The 21,470-nt window shown below is 41.3% G+C and overlaps 2 protein-coding genes across 2 annotated transcripts in view; one reads left to right on the top strand and one right to left on the bottom strand.

Moving 5' to 3' along the window:
- The window catches only part of LOC142159815 (uncharacterized), a 202,168-nt gene that overhangs the window by 85,968 nt on the left and 94,730 nt on the right, over positions 1-21,470 (bottom strand). The window lies entirely within an intron of this gene.
- LOC142160646 (uncharacterized) overlaps positions 1-21,470 on the top strand; it is a 71,627-nt gene that overhangs the window by 30,884 nt on the left and 19,273 nt on the right. Inside the window, exon 6 of the mRNA XM_075215508.1 lies at positions 12,489-13,046. Coding sequence (XP_075071609.1) covers positions 12,489-13,046 — 558 coding nt within the window. The remainder of the gene's footprint in view (positions 1-12,488; positions 13,047-21,470) is intronic.

Raw genomic sequence — 21,470 nt, 5'->3', positions numbered from 1 at the left:
GTTCCCGGTGTGTTCCGGAGGCAGCAGCGGCTCCAGGTCAGTGGCGGCTTCTTCATCCCCAGTGACAGCCTGGAGTCACATGACCAGCAGGGGAGTCACATGATCTTATTACCCCCAATCCCAGGGTCCCCCCTGTCCCTGTATTATGTGTGTACCAGTGTGGGGGCTATATACCTGTGTACCCCTGACTTCCTGTATTATGTGTGTACCAGTGTGGGGGGGGGGGCTATATACCTGTGTACCCCTGACTTCCTGTATTATGTGTGTACCAGTGTGGGGGCTATATACCTGTGTACCCCTGACTTCCTGTATTATGTGTGTACCAGTGTGGGGGCTATATACCTGTGTACCCCTGACTTCCTGTATTATGTGTGTACCAGTGTGGGGGCTATATACCTGTGTACCCCTGACTTCCTGTATTATGTGTGTACCAGTGTGGGGGCTATATACCTGTGTACCCCTGACTTCCTGTATTATGTGTGTACCAGTGTGGGGGGCTATATACCTGTGTACCCCTGACTTCCTGTATTATGTGTGTACCAGTGTGGGGGGCTATATACCTGTGTACCCCTGACTTCCTGTATTATGTGTGTACCAGTGTGGGGGGCTATATACCTGTGTACCCCTGACTTCCTGTATTATGTGTGTACCAGTGTGGGGGGGCTATATACCTGTGTACCCCTGACTTCCTGTATTATGTGTGTACCAGTGTGGGGGCTATATACCTGTGTACCCCTGACTTCCTGTATTATGTGTGTACCAGTGTGGGGGGCTATCTACCTGTGTACCCCTGACTTCCTGTATTATGTGTGTACCAGTGTGGGGGCTATATACCTGTGTACCCCTGACTTCCTGTATTATGTGTGTACCAGTGTGGGGGGCTATCTACCTGTGTACCCCTGACTTCCTGTATTATGTGTGTACCAGTGTGGGGGCTATATACCTGTGTACCCCTGACTTCCTGTATTATGTGTGTACCAGTGTGGGGGCTATATACCTGTGTACCCCTGACTTCCTGTATTATGTGTGTACCAGTGTGGGGGGGCTATATACCTGTGTACCCCCGACTTCCTGTATTGTGTGTACCAGTGTGGGGGCTATATACCTGTGTACCCCTGACTTCCTGTATTATGTGTGTACCAGTGTGGGGGCTATATACCTGTGTACCCCTGACTTCCTGTATTATGTGTGTACCAGTGTGGGGGCTATATACCTGTGTACCCCTGACTTCCTGTATTATGTGTGTACCAGTGTGGGGGGCTATCTACCTGTGTACCCCTGACTTCCTGTATTATGTGTGTACCAGTGTGGGGGCTATATACCTGTGTACCCCTGACTTCCTGTATTATGTGTGTACCAGTGTGGGGGCTATATACCTGTGTACCCCTGACTTCCTGTATTATGTGTGTACCAGTGTGGGGGTTATATACCTGTGTACCCTGACTTCCTGTATTATGTGTGTACCAGTGTGGGGGGCTATATACCTGTGTACCCCTGACTTCCTGTATTATGTGTGTACCAGTGTGGGGGCTATATACCTGTGTACCCCTGACTTCCTGTATTATGTGTGTACCAGTATGGGGGTTATATACCTGTGTACCCTGACTTCCTGTATTATGTGTGTACCAGTGTGGGGGGCTATATACCTGTGTACCCCTGACTTCCTGTATTATGTGTGTACCAGTGTGGGGGCTATATACCTGTGTACCCCTGACTTCCTGTATTATGTGTGTACCAGTGTGGGGGCTATATACCTGTGTACCCCTGACTTCCTGTATTATGTGTGTACCAGTGTGGGGGCTATATACCTGTGTACCCCTGACTTCCTGTATTATGTGTGTACCAGTGTGGGGGCTATATACCTGTGTACCCCTGACTTCCTGTATTATGTGTGTACCAGTGTGGGGGGGCTATATACCTGTGTACCCCTGACTTCCTGTATTATGTGTGTACCAGTGTGGGGGGGCTATATACCTGTGTACCCCTGACTTCCTGTATTATGTGTGTACCAGTGTGGGGGTTATATACCTGTGTACCCTGACTTCCTGTATTATGTGTGTACCAGTGTGGGGGGCTATATACCTGTGTACCCCTGACTTCCTGTATTATGTGTGTACCAGTGTGGGGGCTATATACCTGTGTACCCCTGACTTCCTGTATTATGTGTGTACCAGTATGGGGGTTATATACCTGTGTACCCTGACTTCCTGTATTATGTGTGTACCAGTGTGGGGGGCTATATACCTGTGTACCCCTGACTTCCTGTATTATGTGTGTACCAGTGTGGGGGCTATATACCTGTGTACCCCTGACTTCCTGTATTATGTGTGTACCAGTGTGGGGGCTATATACCTGTGTACCCCTGACTTCCTGTATTATGTGTGTACCAGTGTGGGGGCTATATACCTGTGTACCCCTGACTTCCTGTATTATGTGTGTACCAGTGTGGGGGGCTATCTACCTGTGTACCCCTGACTTCCTGTATTATGTGTGTACCAGTGTGGGGGCTATATACCTGTGTACCCCTGACTTCCTGTATTATGTGTGTACCAGTGTGGGGGCTATATACCTGTGTACCCCTGACTTCCTGTATTATGTGTGTACCAGTGTGGGGGGCTATATACCTGTGTACCCCTGACTTCCTGTATTATGTGTGTACCAGTGTGGGGGCTATATACCTGTGTACCCCTGACTTCCTGTATTATGTGTGTACCAGTGTGGGGGGCTATATACCTGTGTACCCCTGACTTCCTGTATTATGTGTGTACCAGTGTGGGGGCTATATACCTGTGTACCCCTGACTTCCTGTATTATGTGTGTACCAGTGTGGGGGCTATATACCTGTGTACCCCTGACTGCCTGTATTATGTGTGTACCAGTGTGGGGGGCTATATACCTGTGTACCCCTGACTTCCTGTATTATGTGTGTACCAGTGTGGGGGGGGGGGCTATATACCTGTGTAGCCCTGACTTCCTGTATTATGTGTGTACCAGTGTGGGGGCTATATACCTGTGTACCCCTGACTTCCTGTATTATGTGTGTACCAGTGTGGGGGGGGCTATATACCTGTGTACCCCTGACTTCCTGTATTATGTGTGTACCGGGGGGGGGGGGCTATATACCTGTGTACCCCTGACTTCCTGTATTATGTGTGTACCGGGGGGGGGGGGGGCTATATACCTGTGTACCCCTGACTTCCTGTATTATGTGTGTACCGGGGGGGGGGGGCTATATACCTGTGTACCCCTGACTTCCTGTATTATGTGTGTACCAGTGTGGGGGGCTATATACCCGTGTACCCCTGACTTCCTGTATTATGTGTGTACCAGTGTGTGGGGGCTATATACCTGTGTACCCTGACTTCCTGTATTATGTGTGTACCAGTTTGGGGGGCTATATACCTGTGTACCCCTGACTTCCTGTATTATGTGTGTACCAGTGTGGGGGGGGCTATATACCTGTGTACCCTGACTTCCTGTATTATGTGTGTACCAGTGTGGGAGGCTATATACCTGTGTTCCCCTGACTTCCTGTATTATGTGTGTACCAGTGTGGGGGGCTATATACCTGTGTACCAGTGTGGGGGGCTATATACCTGTGTACCCCTGACTTCCTGTATTATGTGTGTACCAGTGTGGGGGGCTATATACCTGTGTACCCTGACTTCCTGTATTGTGTGTACCAGTGTGGGGGGGGCTATATACCTGTGTACCCCTGACTTCCTGTATTATCTGTGTACCAGTGTGGGGGAGCTATATACCTGTGTACCCTGACTTCCTCCATTGTGTGTACCAGTGTGGGGGGGCTATATACCTGTGTACCCCTGACTTCCTGTATTATGTGTGTACCAGTGTGGGGGGCTATATACCTGTGTACCCTGACTTCCTGTATTGTGTGTACCAGTGTGGGGGGGCTATATACCTGTGTACCTCTGACTTCCTGTATTACGTGTGTACCAGTGTGGGGGCTATATACCTGTGTACCCCTGACTTCCTGTATTATGTGTGTACCAGTGTGGGGGGGCTATATACCTGTGTACCCCTGACTTCCTGTATTATGTGTGTACCAGTGTGGGGGGCTATATACCTGTGTACCTCTGACTTCCTGTATTATGTGTGTACCAGTGTGGGGGGCTATATACCTGTGTACCTCTGACTTCCTGTATTATGTGTGTACCAGTGTGGGGGGCTATATACCTGTGTACCCCTGACTTCCTGTATTATGTGTGTACCAGTGTGGGGGCTATATACCTGTGTACCCCTGACTTCCTGTATTATGTGTGTACCAGTGTGGGGGGCTATATACCTGTGTACCTCTGACTTCCTGTATTATGTGTGTACCAGTGTGGGGGGCTATATACCTGTGTACCTCTGACTTCCTGTATTATGTGTGTACCAGTGTGGGGGGCTATATACCCGTGTACCCCTGACTTCCTGTATTATGTGTGTACCAGTGTGGGGGCCTATATACCTGTGTACCCCTGACTTCCTGTATTATGTGGGGGCTATATACCTGTGTACCCCTGACTTCCTGTATTATGTGTGTTCCAGTGTGGGGGGGCTATATACCTGTGTACCCCTGACCTCCTGTAATATGTGTGTACCAGTGTGGGGGGGCTATATAACCGTGTACCCCTGACTTCCTGTATTATGTGTGTACCAGTGTGGGGGCCTATATACCTGTGTACCCCTGACTTCCTGTATTATGTGGGGGCTATATACCTGTGTACCCCTGACTTCCTGTATTATGTGTGTTCCAGTGTGGGGGGCTATATAAAGTGTTTCTACATTCTTTATTTAATTATTTTTTTTTGCAACAGTAAAAAAGCAAACCAATGCCATGAATAGTAAAACAGAGTTATACAGGGTAGAGATGGGGCTGAGCGTGATATAATTTATAATATTTCCTCTCAAACACTATAACTAGGCACTTACTGACTGATGCACTGAGGATGGACAAGGACAGGAGTCACATGACTGAGAGGATATTAAATCTCACTCTGGAGATCATCTACCTGCTGACTGGAGAGGTGAGGGATTCTGGGATTGTCACAGTGACCTCAGTCATATCTCTATTAATGAAACAGGATCGATCTATTGTTCCGCACTAATGAGATCTAATAAGGTGAAAACAGATGTGTACATCTATCACAGTGTCATGGAATGTGTTAAAAAAACAACAACAATCTTCTGGACACATGATTGGCCAACATGGGAAAGTGAGGTGCAGTTCTCCTTTTCAGACTCCATGGCGGTACTTATGGGCTTAGTCTCTCGGTAGCAGAGTATAGGCAAGGAGAAAGCTGACACCCTCTAAAGGTTTATAGTGTGACTCGTCCTATCCTTCATTGTCTTTTTTCCTGACTCTTCAAAGATGAGTTAGGTAGAGTAAGGAGGTTTTAAAGTGTCCCGTTGTTGCTTCCCACGGGGACAAAGTGGGGACTTCCTTTCGGCCAGTTCTTTCTATCATAGTAGAATTATGCACATCTCGGCACCTACAACGTGACGTCATTTCCGGGTCAGGCACTTAAGTAAGCATCGCTGTGTGGTACAAAAAGTCAAAGGACACTTGTGCCAGGGGAGTCCTAATTAAGGGTGTTGGATTCAATAGTTAAATTAGTTTATTTCCTTTCTTCCTGTTCCTTCTCAATACTCTTTTCAAGTCTGTGGAGCGAAAGTAAACTAAAAGGACACAAAACTGTGTGTGTGTAGCTTGTGATAACAATTATCAGATGATTATATGGAAACATTGTGTTTGGGCTGTATCCCTAAAGAAGACAGTTTGGTGAGACCCCTGGAACACGGTGTAGAGTTAATAGACTGGATGAGGAAAAATATGTATCTAAAGATGAACGTCTTACAACTCAAGGAGTTAAGAGAGCAAGATCCCATAGAAGGTTAGACTGGGATAACATACAGGGATTATTATCAGTCAGGTGAGGCTAATTTATGGAATACTTAAGAGGGAGAAGCTAAAGAAGAATATGGGGCAAATAATCCTGGAGTAGTAGATGTTTTAATCAAGCCTATTACTAAAACTATGGTGACATTGGGCCTGATTCAAAGTAGCGGATGATAATGACGAACAGCCAAACTAATGAACCGCTTGTAATTAGAGGTTTTATTGAGACTTTCGTAGTCTCTCAGTCATAGATTAGGATTTGCCGAGTATGTTGTAGCAAAGATAAAGCAATATGTTGGGAAGCTGTTCCTGCTGTATTAGGTAGGTTATTCAAGTTTAAATGATGCTTCGTAACAATAACGTTTGTTACATATAAAATAAAAAAAACATGTTTGCAACTTGGATGTAAGTGTCTGAGGAAGAATATTGTACTCCCTGCTTTGTGCCTAGAACAGACTGAGAGAGGCAGAGAGACAATGACATATTTTGTACTTCCTGAAGGTCTAGGACAAGTTTCTTCCAAAAGCGCGCTAGCAAGATAAATTACAGAAGTTATTGGAGTAACGGAGGGAGGTGTCAATATTCAAAGAAAGATTCTTTAAACAGCTGATCAATAAAATCACTGTATATGTGCATGAACTGATCAGTGATGATTGATTTCATTGCACCCCTCCCCCCATATTGATTGGTTGTTTGGGTAGATCCCATAGGTAAGGGCTGCCATGGAGTCTGAAAAGGAAATATGCAAACTATGTTTATCTGTTCTCCACGGCAGCCCAAAAGGTGGGAACTATTTTTCAGAGAGCACTTGGGAAGACACTCAAAAGACAAACAGGGATAGTAGGAGTCACACTATATACCTTTTGGGTGTCAATTTTTTTTTCTGTCTATACTCTAGGGGGTAAATGTATCAAATAGCGATTTTTGCAAATCGCGTAACATTCCTTGGTAAATTTAAAGTGGCGATAGCTTTAAAGGCAGGTTTTGCATTTTAAAGCTATTGAAGCTTTAAATTTACCGCGCATGGTTGCCGGATATCGGCAATTTGCAAAAATCGCTATTTGAAAGATTTACCCCTAGGAGAGACTAAACCAATTCATAAATGCTGCCATGGAGTTCATTTAGGAAAATAAATTATCATGCAAAACTTAACTCTCTAACTCGATTTCCCAGAGTGAGGCTTAACGGTTTTCATTTTGGATGTGTGAGATAATGCCGGGTGTTATACAACATCTATGGGAATATCAATACCGATTGTAGCACTGAGGCTCCTGTAACATTTTATATAGTATTCATAAAACAAAACATATATTACATTCTTTTACAATTCCATTACGTCTAAGAAAATATAATTCATAATCAAAAGAAACATAATCTTCTATGCGCTTGGAGCTGAGCTTCTAGACTAGATATTGTTTCATGAATGAATTACTAGCCCTCAAATTTGACAGTAAAGCCCACATTAATCTCTTAGGCGCTCATCTTCTTAACGGACCACATTTTGGTAAATTTGGGTCCATCAGCTGCTTGTGGTATGGTCTCCGGCTGGTAGTCCTAGTGCATGGTTGTCCAACCCGTGGCCCGCGGGCCACATGCGGCCCAGCATGCCTGTACATGTGGCCCAGCAGGAGTTTTGGTTGTGGCAAGGGGGCAGCGCTGAAAAAAAAATCCTGCAAAAAAAAAAGAAAATACTTACCTTGCGGTCACGTCAGCTGGCGCTCCGGCTCCCCCCCTGGTCTCCTCCTCCGTGTGGCGCTTGCAGTGAATGACGTCATCACACCCGACATCCATTGCGTAGCGCAGCACAGAGGAGTCACCCGCGCGAACTATCAGCAGCAGTGAAAGATTATCCAGTATCTTATTGTTGTTACTCTGAATTTGGACTTTCTGCACCATGCAATTATGAACTAGCTGTGTTCTCTGTATGTATCTAATATAAATATTAAGAGATGATTGTATTCTTAATATTTTAAACCATTTTAAATGTGCAGCGATGAGTAGGGTGAAAATATCACCCACTGTTACCCTCATCGGAGGCTTCTCCATGAGCCATTTTTCCCGCCACCCTATCTTTAAATCTCTGTAGATTTCTATTAGTCCTCCTGATGCTACCTATATCGGTGACCATTTCAAACTGGTCAATAAAAAAAATGATTCCTGGGTGCAGAAAGAGGAAAAAAAAGTTTTTGGCATTTAATTCCCCGAACCCCACTAAGGGGCAGATGCAGGTAAGTTAAATTGTAGCTGGTAATGGGACTACTGCTTTAATCATGATTCTGCAACAGGTTTCCTAACTCTTACTAACTTCATTTCCAAGTAAGTTTAATATGTTAACTATGTTTTCTATGGTTTTTTCGATGATCAGCTATCGTTAGGGTTAGTGTATTTTATGTGCGGCCCAAACCAACTCGTCGTCTTCCAATGTGGCCCAGGGAAGCTAAAAGGTTGGACACCCCTGCCCTAGTGGATAAAAGAGTTTTGGGTCTTCTCCATAATCTTCACACCTCTGCTTCTGGTTAAAGGCTTACCACAGTCGTTTCCTGCTGGCATTGCCATCTTGGAGTAACAAATAATAGGTCTGGTCAAATAAATGGTTGCTTCAGTAGTAGAGCCTGGATTAATTAGTCTTTTATTCCTCATTTAAGAACATAACCAGACTCTCTTATCTAGTTGTGGAACAGAAGGTAGCTGTACATATTATCGTGATCTTAGAAGGCTTCATCTTGTGTCATAATGGTTTTTATCTTTAGTCCTGATGTTTACTAGAACGTCTGTCAATACATAGGATTGCATAGTTGTGAAAAAGAAGTCCGATGTAAACGTGACACTCAATAGCAGGACCCAGAGCCCCATCACGGTGCCTCCACCTCAATCACTGATACAAGAGAGAGACAATGACCAGAAGATCCTGGAACTGACCAACAAGATCATTCAGCTGCTGACTGGAGAGGTGACTGCTGGGAATGGGACATTATACAGTAACACTAGGGGATGCGTATGGGTGTGTATCAAGTTCCTATAAGTTTTCAAGATGTCACTGTCTATTTCTCTTTAGGGGACTTTAGAAGGAAACAAGAACTTGATGGAGAATCGCCAGGCCCAGAAACCACTGGGTAAGAGCACGTTTAATTCATGTTATGTTTGTGTATAAAGCACATGTCAGCATCTTGTCTGTGAACACCTTATTGCATGTGGACAGTGTAACCTCTATATGCACAATATTAAAAGAGTGAGACCCAAATAACAGACCAAATGCAGCCCACGAGAGAGCAGTAGAGGGGGTTGGCATAGCCTCGCTCCCCAATAATCTACAACTGGCTTTCCCATTATCAATATTGATGAAGAACCAAATATTGGCTATAAATGTGTAATTTCCACTCTAGCCATAATAATGCCAACAAGTGACAAAACCCTGTGTATTCTTCAATTTGCATTTCCCTGAACTTCTTTTTCAGGAACATTCTGGGATCTGTAGTAACACATGCACAGTTTGACCTCTAAACGTTAATCCTAAATGCAAACAAAAATGTCATCAAGGTTGGCCGACTTGGTGGTTTAGCCTTAGTGAGGACTATGGAAGTTGTACCCGGCTGGAAGTCGCTTCACAAACCCTTTGTTAGAAGTGTATGTTTCATTTACTTAAACTGAAGTTCGGCTGTACAACCATGAAATATTGACAAAGAGAAGGAATAATAATAGAGACAGAGCTATAAAAAGAAGACATTGACAAGCTGTTTACTGAACTTCAATTACAGGTTATCAGGCACGTTACAAGCGTCTAGAACTTGTGCTTAAAATACCAGCAGAAATGTCCTACTTATCGAGGGGTACTAGGGCACTTCTACCCAGGTCTCTAGAGATTTCAAAGGGCTCCCATCGAGTCTCTATCCTGCCCTACACTATGGCGGTTTACATGTCAGTCCTACTGAAAACCCTGGGAACAGGCAGTGTGGTGGGGTAGTCACCGTATTGCACTTTTTAACGTTACCCCATCCCACCACTCCTTTCTCTGATCATCCCATATTTCGGTTCACACACCTCAAATTCTTTCATCTCTTTTCTTTGCATATTTACTAGGTCATAGAAATAACTTGCTAGCTGTATGCTGGAGTTTTTACTGGATTCTTGGTATTTCTGTTCTATTGTATTCTTGATATACTGACCTTCTGTCATATTGTATTCCTGATTTATCAGACACCTTGGACTCTAGTTGTTTTGTACTCCTGATTCCGGCTACCTGTAATCTTTGAATGACCTATTGTGTGCCCTGTTACCTCTCTGCACTGGGACTCCGCTGAACGTTTTGTGAGATCATCTGCTCAAAAACATCATTATACAGAAATCTAAGTTCGTCTGGCAACATTTCATGGATGACTTTATATCTTTCGATTCAGAATTACTAGATTATGAGAATTTTTCTCAAGGGTAAATAAAGGGGTACAGAAAAAAAATGGACAAAGGGGTACATTAAGGGGGGGGGGGTACTCAGGGGAGGATATACAATGTAAACAATCACAATTACTTATAAAAGAGAAAGTATATACCATAGAGGACATGCACCAATACGAGCTTACATCTTCGCTCAAAACCACAAATTGATCTCTCCACACGATCAAGCCACAGCAGAAGTGGAGGCTTATGGTGACTCAATTAAATCAAATACCGGGGGAGTAGAGGAAATCACTGGGTCGGTGGGGGTGAAGTCCACTCTTTCTGTGATGGTTTGATGCAGAGGAGGCGTAGGGCATATCAATTGTCTCCATATCAAAGCTAAACTGGATTTTAGAAGTAATTTTAGTCAGAGTAGGAGGAGATGGGCTTTTCTAGTTCTGAGCTATTGCAGCCCTGGTTGCTATTAAAATGTGTATTCCAGTGGGACAGTCATATACATGTATATACATGGAGCAACACCCCGAGGATCCTGATCTCATTTTTAACCACCTTTGTTCTATTTAAAATCTCACCAATTCTCCTTTCCACTCTAAGATCACCATTTTTATCATGCAACCTCTTCCATTTTATTTCCTTCCTCTAAGGTTGACCTCACATGCACATAAATCTAATTTTCATTAATATGCAACACCTCACTAACACTTTGAAACTTGCACTCTCCTCTATATCTTCCCCTCTTATCCTTACCTGGCCACAGAATACAGACATAGGTTGAAGGACAAGAAGGTTCTTTATGAAGACCAGCGGTTTCCTACTTGGTGACCTACCATTTACCGTGCTCTTGTTAAGCGTTGTCCTTATGATGGACCCTTGAAAACTGACATTATACAATCTACAAGAGACATGTGGTTCTTTGTGAAATCTCAGAGTATTGGAATCATTGCTCTGGGAATTATTTTTGCAAGCGATTAACCCCAGTGGTGTCAGCAACTGCTCTTCTACAGCTGGTTCTCAATTGGGACTTAGTCTATGAGTGTCTAGTGCCAAGTAACACCAGTAGGAATGAAGGAAAAGACAGGTTACCAACAGTAAGAGTAACCCCAAGATAATACTGAAAGTACCTTAGTCATAAATAGTGTGGCAGAGCAAGCCCATCCCGTCGCAGTATGCTTATAGCCGTTATTCCACGCTCCACCCCAGGGGTTGTTGCTATTGCAGAGCACCGACATGGATGACTAATTGGCTGGGTTTGTCAGCTTCTTAGCTTGCTAGCCAGGTCAATTAGCACAGGCCAAACAGCCTGATTAGCACTTTAATCTCCCACGCCACAGGTAATTCCAGAGGAATCAAAAACTTATTCTGTAACTTATTTTATGTTGCCTGTGCTAACATTTTGTTGGATTTTAATCTAATGTAATGTGTTTATTTCCAACAGATCTACTCAATGCCAGAAGAACACGTGGGGAAATTCACACCCCTACTATTTCACGTGGTTGTATAAAGGAAGAGAAAAATAAAAACAAGAGGCCCAAGCTTCACTCAACGTGTGAAGAAGACATGACCATTTCTGTGAGAGTTGTCACTAAGGATGGAGATCTCATAAACAATGACACAGAACACACGCAGCATACATCTGCTCATGTTAAGGAGGAATTCCTGTTGCGTGAAGATGGAAATCTCACACACACCGACCTTCACATACCAAAAGCTCATGCAGAGACACAAATGACATCTGTTCTTGTTAAGGGGGAATCCATGCTGCGTGAAGGAGGAAAACTGACAGATCATACAGAGACACAAATTACATCTGCTCATGTTAAGGAGGAATTCCTGTTGTGTGAAGATGGAAATCTCACGCACACCGACATTCATTTTCCAAAAGCTCATGCAGAGACCCAAATGACATCTGTTCTTCTTAAGGGGGAATCCGAGCCTCATGAAGAAGGAAACCTCACAGACACTGATGTTTACACAGCTGCAGATCTTGGAGGTATTCATATTAAAGAGGAACCCTTTCTCTATTTAGGAGCCCCCACAGACTCTGTTAATTTTGCACCCCCTGTCAAGACACAGGGACAACATTTATCTACTCCACCAACAGGTCCAAGAACAGACCTGATATTCAGCTGCCCAGAGTGTGAGGAAAGTTTTGATAACAACATAGATTTACTTAAGCACCAGAAAACACACAAAGGAAAGATTCTGATTTGCTCTGAATGTGGGAAATGTTTTTCCTATAAATCTCAACTAATTTTTCACAAGAGAACTCACACGGGAGAGAAACCATTTACCTGTTCTATTTGTGGCAAGAGCTTTACCACTAGCTCAGTTCTCATTAGACATCAGATAACTCACACGGGTGAAAAACTTTTCTCATGCCCTGAATGTGAGAAATGTTTTGGCAGTAAATCGGACCTCGCTATACACCAGAGAATACACACAGGGCTAAAGCCATATTCTTGTTACTATTGCGGAGCATGCTTCAATACAGGGTCCAGTCTTGCAAGACATCGAAGGATTCACACAGGGGAAAAACCATTTCCTTGCTCACAATGTGAGAAAAGTTTTATCAGTAGCTCCGATCTTGTAAAACACATGAGGGTCCACACGGGAGAGAGGCCTTTTCCCTGCCCAGAATGTGGGAAGTGTTTTGCTTGTAAATCAAGTCTAGCTAAACATCAGAGAACCCATACAAGACAAAAAACATATACTTCTTCTGATGGTGGGGAATCTTTTAATGCTTTGTCCGAACTAATTGAACATAAAATAACCTAACACAGGTGAGGATTAAGGTCCCTGGACAAATATTTGTCAAATACAAGACTTGGTTAACATTCGAGAAATTTGAAACAGTAGTCATGCTTGTTTTAAATTAGCGATTTGTTTGATGAATGATAAAACAAACAACTAATATATCCACACACAAGGCAGTCAAATTGGAAAGATCAGATCGGCTGATTGTAGATGACCTGCATTTAGCATGCCACAATGGTGTGATCCTCCGGACTATAATTTGTCTATGAAACATAGGTAGGAATAATAATCCTGTAAATTTATATCGTTGAGATGCACACAATGATTGGATCAGTGGACGACTAAGATTTTCAAAATCTATTTTCAGAATTTGCTCCCATGCAATAACGCCCTTCCAATAGGCAATTTTTAATAGTACAATTGTTGCCTGTAAGATATGATATTGACAGGCTTCATTAATTTTTAAAAGACAACATCTGAACTCCTCTTATTTCACATAGCATACAGTGTCATGATATACAGAAGAGTCCCTCTATAAATATATAACTTATACCCTTTTGTATTTCCATAAAGATGACCCTTTTCCCCTACATACAGATATTATCAAATATCACATGACAGGTCAGTAAACTTATAATTGCTTTAGATATTTATATTCTATACTATGTTTTACTGGACGTATATAATAACTGCATGTTCAAGAATCAGACCAGGGCTGTGGAGGATCTTGGAGAAGTTGGGTTCAATATTAAGGGGAAGCCTTTTCTATAATTCTGTGTAACTGAATTTATAGGTGTAGATTTTGATGGAGAGTTAAAAGAGGACCTACCACCAGGTAAAATCAGTTTTTATTTATATAATTCAATATAGATTAATAGAAACTGCAATAAAAATGAATCCCACAAACAACTCGCCACTACCACTGTTTGGGTAGTGAGGGTTTGGCATGAAACTAGCCTAGTTTGCTAAAAGCTCTGCTCAGCAGAGCTTGGCCTCCCCACCACTTGCCATTCTCCTTGTTGATAGCTTTCCCAACCTCTTAAACCAGTACAGCATATGGTGTAAGGAATGGGGGTGCAGTAGAACCCCAAAGCTCAACTACTGTGTTGTGATTACCCTCTAGGAGTTTGGGCAGACCTTAGTCTTTCCATCACAGCTCCTCTCTTTTTGTAAGGCCCCATAACTGGTCTAGAAAGCTACCACACAACCAGTACCAAGAGGTCCAACTGACTTTCCTTGTCTGATATAGATTGGGTCCGTGAGAGTCCTTAAATACTGGCAAGGATCAAATAGACCCTAAAAAGACTGCCAATAACAACTGCACCGGATCATTGCATGTTGTCCATGGACCAAAGGCTGCCTTACCGAGGTATTGGCACACTGTGCGTGCTACTTACCGAAACATCTCGTTGATAGTGGGAGATTTTTCTTTTTTTGTAAGAAAGCTTCTATCAGAATATACTTGATTATAAATTAGTAAAAATTCCATGTTAATAATTAAACTCTTACAATGGACCAATCACTGTGACTTTTCCATCCCCTTTGTCACTGGCACCATATGCAAATAAGGGAGGAGAGAGATTCTTCAATAGGATATCTACTGATTCACTGCTGCCACTTTAGGGATCAAAAAAGAAAGATAGCAACCCCTTTAGGTCATAAGACACAAGCGGCGTCAGTTATTTTTAGGACACTAGCATGGTTCAACTGGAATGACAGGTCCATTGTAAACTTGTTCAGTTTTTGACACACCCCACTTATGACTCCATTATGGGAATGGACCCCATTATTTGCCACATGGGAGCTATATCAAAAACAGAATGGTTAACCCTAGGTAGAATATGGGATAAATGTATCAAGCTGAGAGTTTTCTGGTGGGTTTGAAAAACTAATCAAATTCTAGCTATCATTTATTTAGTACATTCTACAAAATGATAGCTTGAATCTGATTGGTTGCTATAGGCAACATCTCCACTTTTCAAACCTGCCGGAAAACTCTCAGCTTGATACATTTACACCTATTTCTGATAAATACAACACAAAACAGGCTCTCTGCCTATATACAATATTGCTGTGTTATATTTTTTACATAGTGTTATACTATTTTTTTTATTATACTTTTTTTGTACATAATAAACGGTATTACACTACAACAAGATTGTCTTCAATCTCTGTTTAATTACAAACAGAAAATACTGCAGATTGATTTATTCATCCATCCATGCAGTGGGCACTTTATTAGGTATAACTTTCTAGTATTGGGTAGGACCATCCTTTGTCCCCAGAACAGAGAACCAGCATGGATTCAACAAGGTGCTAGAAACGTTCCTTAGAGATTCTTGTCCATGGTGACATGATAACATCACGCAGATGCTGCAGTTTTCTCGGTTGCACATTCATGCAGCAAATCTATGATTCTATCACATCCGAAAGATGCTTTATTGGATGGAGATCTGGTGAGGATGGATGCTATTGGAGTACACTGAACTCATTGTCATATTTGTGGAACCAGCTTGAGATGACTTGCTTTGTGACATGGCGCATTATCCTACTGGAAGTAGCCATTATAAGATGGATAGACTGTAGACATAATGGTTTGTGTTTAGATCCGTAGAACAGCGATGGGGCAGATTGTGCCCCCACTTTCGCTAATTTGTATTTAGGCCATTGGGAACGTGAGACGGTCTTTACTGATGATCTGAAGGAATACATTGATAGGGTGCTCCAATGGGCAAGATATATCGATGATATATTGATTTTGTGGCAAGGCAACGAATTAACCTTCAAGAAATTTTTACACATCCTGAATAATACCAACAACAACTTAAGGCTCACACATGCCATGAGCAAAGACTGGATTGACTTCTTGGATCTCACTATTAGAAGGGACCGAATGGCTCTGTTGAAACCGACCTTTACAGAAAATCCACATCTACCAATAGCATATTGCATCGAGACAGCTTTCATTTCTACCGACAAATGTCAACATCCCCAACGGAGAATTCCTCCGTACTAAAAGAAATTGCTCTGACCCTAATACCTTCAACAACTGAGCCAGAGAACTTCAGACTCGTTTGTACAACCGTGGCTACGGCAAAAGACTTGTTAAGAGAGCCCGGGATGAAGTACATCTTAAAGATAGATCTGAAATTGTATACAATAAGAAAAAACCCAACGGTAAGGAAACCATCAGATTCGTTACGGACTTCTGCCAGGAGTGGAAGGAATTACCGCAGTTTATACTAAAGCATTGGGCTGTTTTGATCTCAGACGACACCCTTAAGGAGAATTTGGGTAATAAAGCCAACTTCAGCCCACAAATCTAAAAGACAGACTTGTCAACATTCATTTTATAGAAAAAACATCTGTAGATAGGATAAAAGGGTCCTATAAGTGTGGCAAATAAAGTCTGCCCACACATGATAAAAACACTAGAAGTGACAGACAAATATGGAAATATGCTATACAAGATTATATCAATTGTGACACCCAAGGGGTGATCTATTTGCTATCGTGTCCCTGCAGCAAAATATATATTGGTAAAACTGTCCGTACATTGAAATGTCGAATCCTGAAGCACATTGGATGTATTCAAAATGTGATCAAAGATAGAGAACGCATGAGACAAATATCCCTGGTTTCGAACCACTTTTGTAAAGAACACAATAGTGATCCTGGCCTCCTTACTGTATTTGGGATAGAAAGAGTAAGAATGGGCATCAGGGGTGGAGTTAACGAGAAAATTCTTTTGCACAAAGAAAACAAATGGATCTTTCTGAGTCCCACCTACAACCGGTGGGACTCAATGAGGCAAACAGTTATGCTTTCTGCTGTAAAGGAGTAGCCCTCTTCTCAATGAACACGTTAATCTATCACCTGTTCTATGACATTACATTTAACATCTCCGTCAGGTGATACCCCCGTCTTTCGGCAATAAGACTAACTGGTACTTGTTTTTCTCCACCTCACTTATATTGATTATGAGAGATGGACGTGGATGGAAATTAAGAAAAATTAATTGACATGCATGACAGAAGAGATGCGGGGAAACTGGTGATTATACAAAAATCTGGCAATCATATCAGTACAAAGTCACATCGAACTTGTATTCAATACGGGCTTAAGCGAATGATAATGGGAGGTTATATTAGCGTGTTACAATTCTTGCAGAAGTCTCCCCTATAAATTAATAGTCTGACCAACACCATTATAGTTATATTTGGCTAATGTTGTATATTAAATATTACTTTATCTGCCGTCATCTGTAGATTTTTTGATTACTTGCTTTAATTGACAATGTTCCACCATGTTGTAGTTATATTAATATGCAATGATATATAAACCAATAAACGGCACAGATAGAGGAAGCTGCTTGTGAGAGCTGATAACCATACAGGGATCCGGCAAATATATTAATGCAAATTGCGAGTACCGCTAATGTGTTATCAGCACATGTCCAGTTGAACGATAACAGGATATGATATTGATGCTTTTGACATCCTTAAAAAGGTCTCTTCCACAAACCAAATAGTCTCGCTAATCCTATCCTGAACTGATATATTAAGCTCGTTTTTCTTCCCTTTTTTTTCTACTATTTGCAGATTTCCAACTATTTATTTAATATATTGCGATGATAGATCGCTCTCACAGTGTCAGATTAGACTTCTATCTGACCTATGATACTTTGCTGGAGATGATCCGTTATAGATATGTGAGAATCTGACAGTGGACATTCCCCAGTATGACGTATGAGGAGTCTCCGCTGAATACGGTGCTCCTATTGGTTGGCACTTGTGGCTATCATACAACAAACCCGCAAGTGGGGTTTATAGGATTCCCCTATGGTATCTTCGAGTGATTCCCTTGAAATGGTCGTGAAACGTACGTCGGGACGTTCATTCCCTGGGGGGTATATTCTCTTGAATGGGTAGCAAATTTATAAATAATTGCATCAAGAAACTCTCATATATAGCAGAGTAACACTATCGCTAATATGGGCAATTATATCAACTATATTTTAAACTGAATATAGCTCCTTAAAAAAGGAAAAAGACAATATCAGATCTTAGACAATGGAGTACTGATAGTCAAACAGATTGAGGGACATACATTTTTCTGTTACACTTTATACAGCTTTATTGTAAACATATCTATAATGCCAGCTGTTTTAACCAGTCCTTGTAACAGAACTGTTATGCACGTCTAGTTGCTATCCAATAGCGATTGTCGATTGCCGTAATGTGGTTCCAAAGCACAATGTGCAGAATAACAATCAGAATAAAATAAGTACAGCCGTTACTTGTCGCAGGCGCCCTGGATCCAGTGTACAGTCATTCAGGTCTTAAGGCTGTGGTCAACTAGACTGTCCACTGAGTCCAGAGCCCCTGCTTATATACAGTCAGTGAATACAGTAATACAATACAGATGATGTGGCTTGCTTCTATAGGTCCAGGCTTCAGGAGGGTCCAGTGTAATGCAGGTCATAGGCCAGTTTAAATGAAAATATCCAAAGGTGGGGGTCACCTCTCCAGGAGATGCACTCCGATTTTCCTGCCAAGAATCCAGTGTAAACTAGTCTAATCACACTACACAGACAGTATCATTTAAAACATTTATTCCCTATCATCGCTAACTAGAGTATGATCCCTACGGCGAATGAACCGGACAACTGCAGATGAATAGGGGAATAAAATGACACTAAACATGACATGTTTCCTGTAACCTGAACCTTAAATATCACTACCATGTATATTACTTATAATATTAACCGTAAACATTGCTACATTTCGACATAAATAACTGTTGCAACTACAATTATTGTGTACTAATTACAAATGTGTATGTTTGTGTGAATGTGTGTAAATGTGTAAAACCTATTACTGCCACGTGTTGCAGCTGCATACGCTTCTCCATGCTGTAGCGTGCTATACGCATGATTTTCAGACAAAGACGATCAAGTTGTTAGATATTAATTTAAATGACTTTATCCAATTAGCTGACTTCGACAGAACGTGTGGCGTTCTACACGCGTCTTTTCTTTCCTTTTGGCTCGATTAAGATCTATTCCTCGATTCCCAACTATTCTCTCCTGAGTATTATTAATAGTATGGATCTTGACAATGCAATACAAGCATGTGAAGCACTGCACACGCTATCCCTAATCTAAGTACGATGCATGTATTTCCTGAAGAACAGGTCCTATCAGTGTTCATTAAGTATATGAGGTACCAATGCTCAAATAGATTAGTTGAGAGACACACACTTCTCTGCTAGTTTTTTATACAGCTTTATTATAAAGGCAGCACATCTATAATGCCAGCTGTTCTAATCAGTCACTGCAACAGCACGTACAGCGTTTAACATGCGCCTTTCACTTATCTTTTGGTTCATTCCTCGATCCTCAAACCACGGGATTTACCATAACATTTATACCGAGGCAAAACCATATGAACTAATCTCGCATGAGTATTGATAACGGTGTGGATCGTTGATAATGTAATAGAAATATGTGAAGCGTCACCTACGCTATTCCTAATTCAAGTGGGGTGCGTGTACTCTGAATAACAGATCCCAGCAATGTTCATTAAGCACATCAGCCCTTCTTACTAGTTATCTATCACGAATCTGTGATACTAAACCTCCTGGACATAAGAATTACCAGCGTTACTATACCAGAAGTAGCGCCGCACATGCTACGCTTATCAGATAGACAATAAATCTGAATGATTATACAGTATCAATCAAGCTAGATGATGCTAGTACAATTTTTCCTCATTTCATAACTTGCCCAGTGTGAATAGGACGTTGGGAAAGCCGTATACGTGTTTTATATTGTCATCACGATTTAGGTACTCCATATTAAGAGATTGATAGCAACGAGGACAATACACTATTTATTTTATTTTATCACACAACATGAATGGTTTCTTTTTTGATCAATGAGTACCATCTATGCTACCAACATCTATTAACATTTTGGTCTGTTTATTCGTCTGAGGATCCAGACGATTCAGCCTATAACTACCATTCAAGAAAATAAATATTGGGCATACGAAACGCCATTATATCTTCAGTCCGTTGTGGCCGTTATAATCCATCAGCCATTTACATCAGACAAATTGTCTAATTAATACTACAATTATATAACTCACATCCCCTCAGTGAGTGTTTTTAAATACACAAATACACATGTCTTTTGTGTTTATGTTTTGGTTTTAATATTTCACATTTATTCTGTCTTTGGCCAGATGGTGCGGTATTTTAACTATAATTAATAAAAGTTATGTTTTAAGGGTGGAGTGCTGTTCAGCCTTTGTCTTGTCGAACCTTGTTTCGTTCTCCTTTTCCCTAATTGTATATAAGGCTAGCACCCCCTCCTGTGTATAAAATAAATCCATTTTAGAAGGCATGAAAACCATACAGGAGGATACACCTTTCCTTTATTTATTATTATTTTTTATTTTCCCTGGTGTGGAGCATTCCCATTTAATTTCCCTATGTTTAAAAAACAGACAAGGATGCACAGATCACCATATCAAGGATAAGTATAGCAATGATAAAATTATATATAAATTAAATCAGACCTGCCACAATGTCAAAACATGATAGGTGCAACTCCCAGAAAGGGGGTACCTAAGGTCACCTTAATAGGAACTAAAAATTGAAGTGCTAGTAGCATGTGCAAAAAAGGTATATTTATTGTTTAAAACAAGAATAAAAATACAAATGCAATAAAATAATCAGCACTGATAAAACAAAACACATTATAAAACTGAATAACAATGTGTATCAGTATATTGATATTCTGTATGAGCTAGAATTATTAGGAGCCAAAAAACAAAAAAATACATCTTTGGATTTGAAAAAGGAATCCTTGATCCCTATAAGGAGCGTAAGGTATGAACACATGGCTGGATTCACCTGCAGCCAGGCAAAAATGGGAAAAAATAACATATACTGTATAAATGTATTTCTGAAGGATTAGAAGAATCTGGCGCTGAGCTCTCAAACAACAAAGTTTGTTACAGCTGGGAAGTAAAAGGACCTTGTTAATATCCCAGCCAACAACAGAAACCAAAATATCTCTGACACTGGACTTCGTTATATATAAAATTATATAGTATATCAATATAGCTAATTAGCAAACAAATAGATACCAAATAATAACAAATGAGATTTGGGTTAAATTGAATAACAAACAGGTAGTACAGCTCTCTATAAAACCATATAATTTATTAAACACCTGTAATATATAGACAAAGCATTAATAACAAAAAATACATGAATCGATACATAATAACAGTGCTGACCATAAGTAGCACTAGTATTATAAAAACAATTGTGTATAGGTTATATGTATACACCTGCTCACAGCATGTCTGATAAGAAAAATCAGCACATTTTAAGATTTTTGCTCAATACT

The sequence above is a fragment of the Mixophyes fleayi genome, chromosome 6 (genome assembly GCF_038048845.1).
Source record: "Mixophyes fleayi isolate aMixFle1 chromosome 6, aMixFle1.hap1, whole genome shotgun sequence".
NCBI lineage: Eukaryota > Metazoa > Chordata > Amphibia > Anura > Limnodynastidae > Mixophyes > Mixophyes fleayi.
Note: the sequence above shows the minus strand (reverse complement) of the source record. Positions and strands in the feature narration are given on the sequence as shown.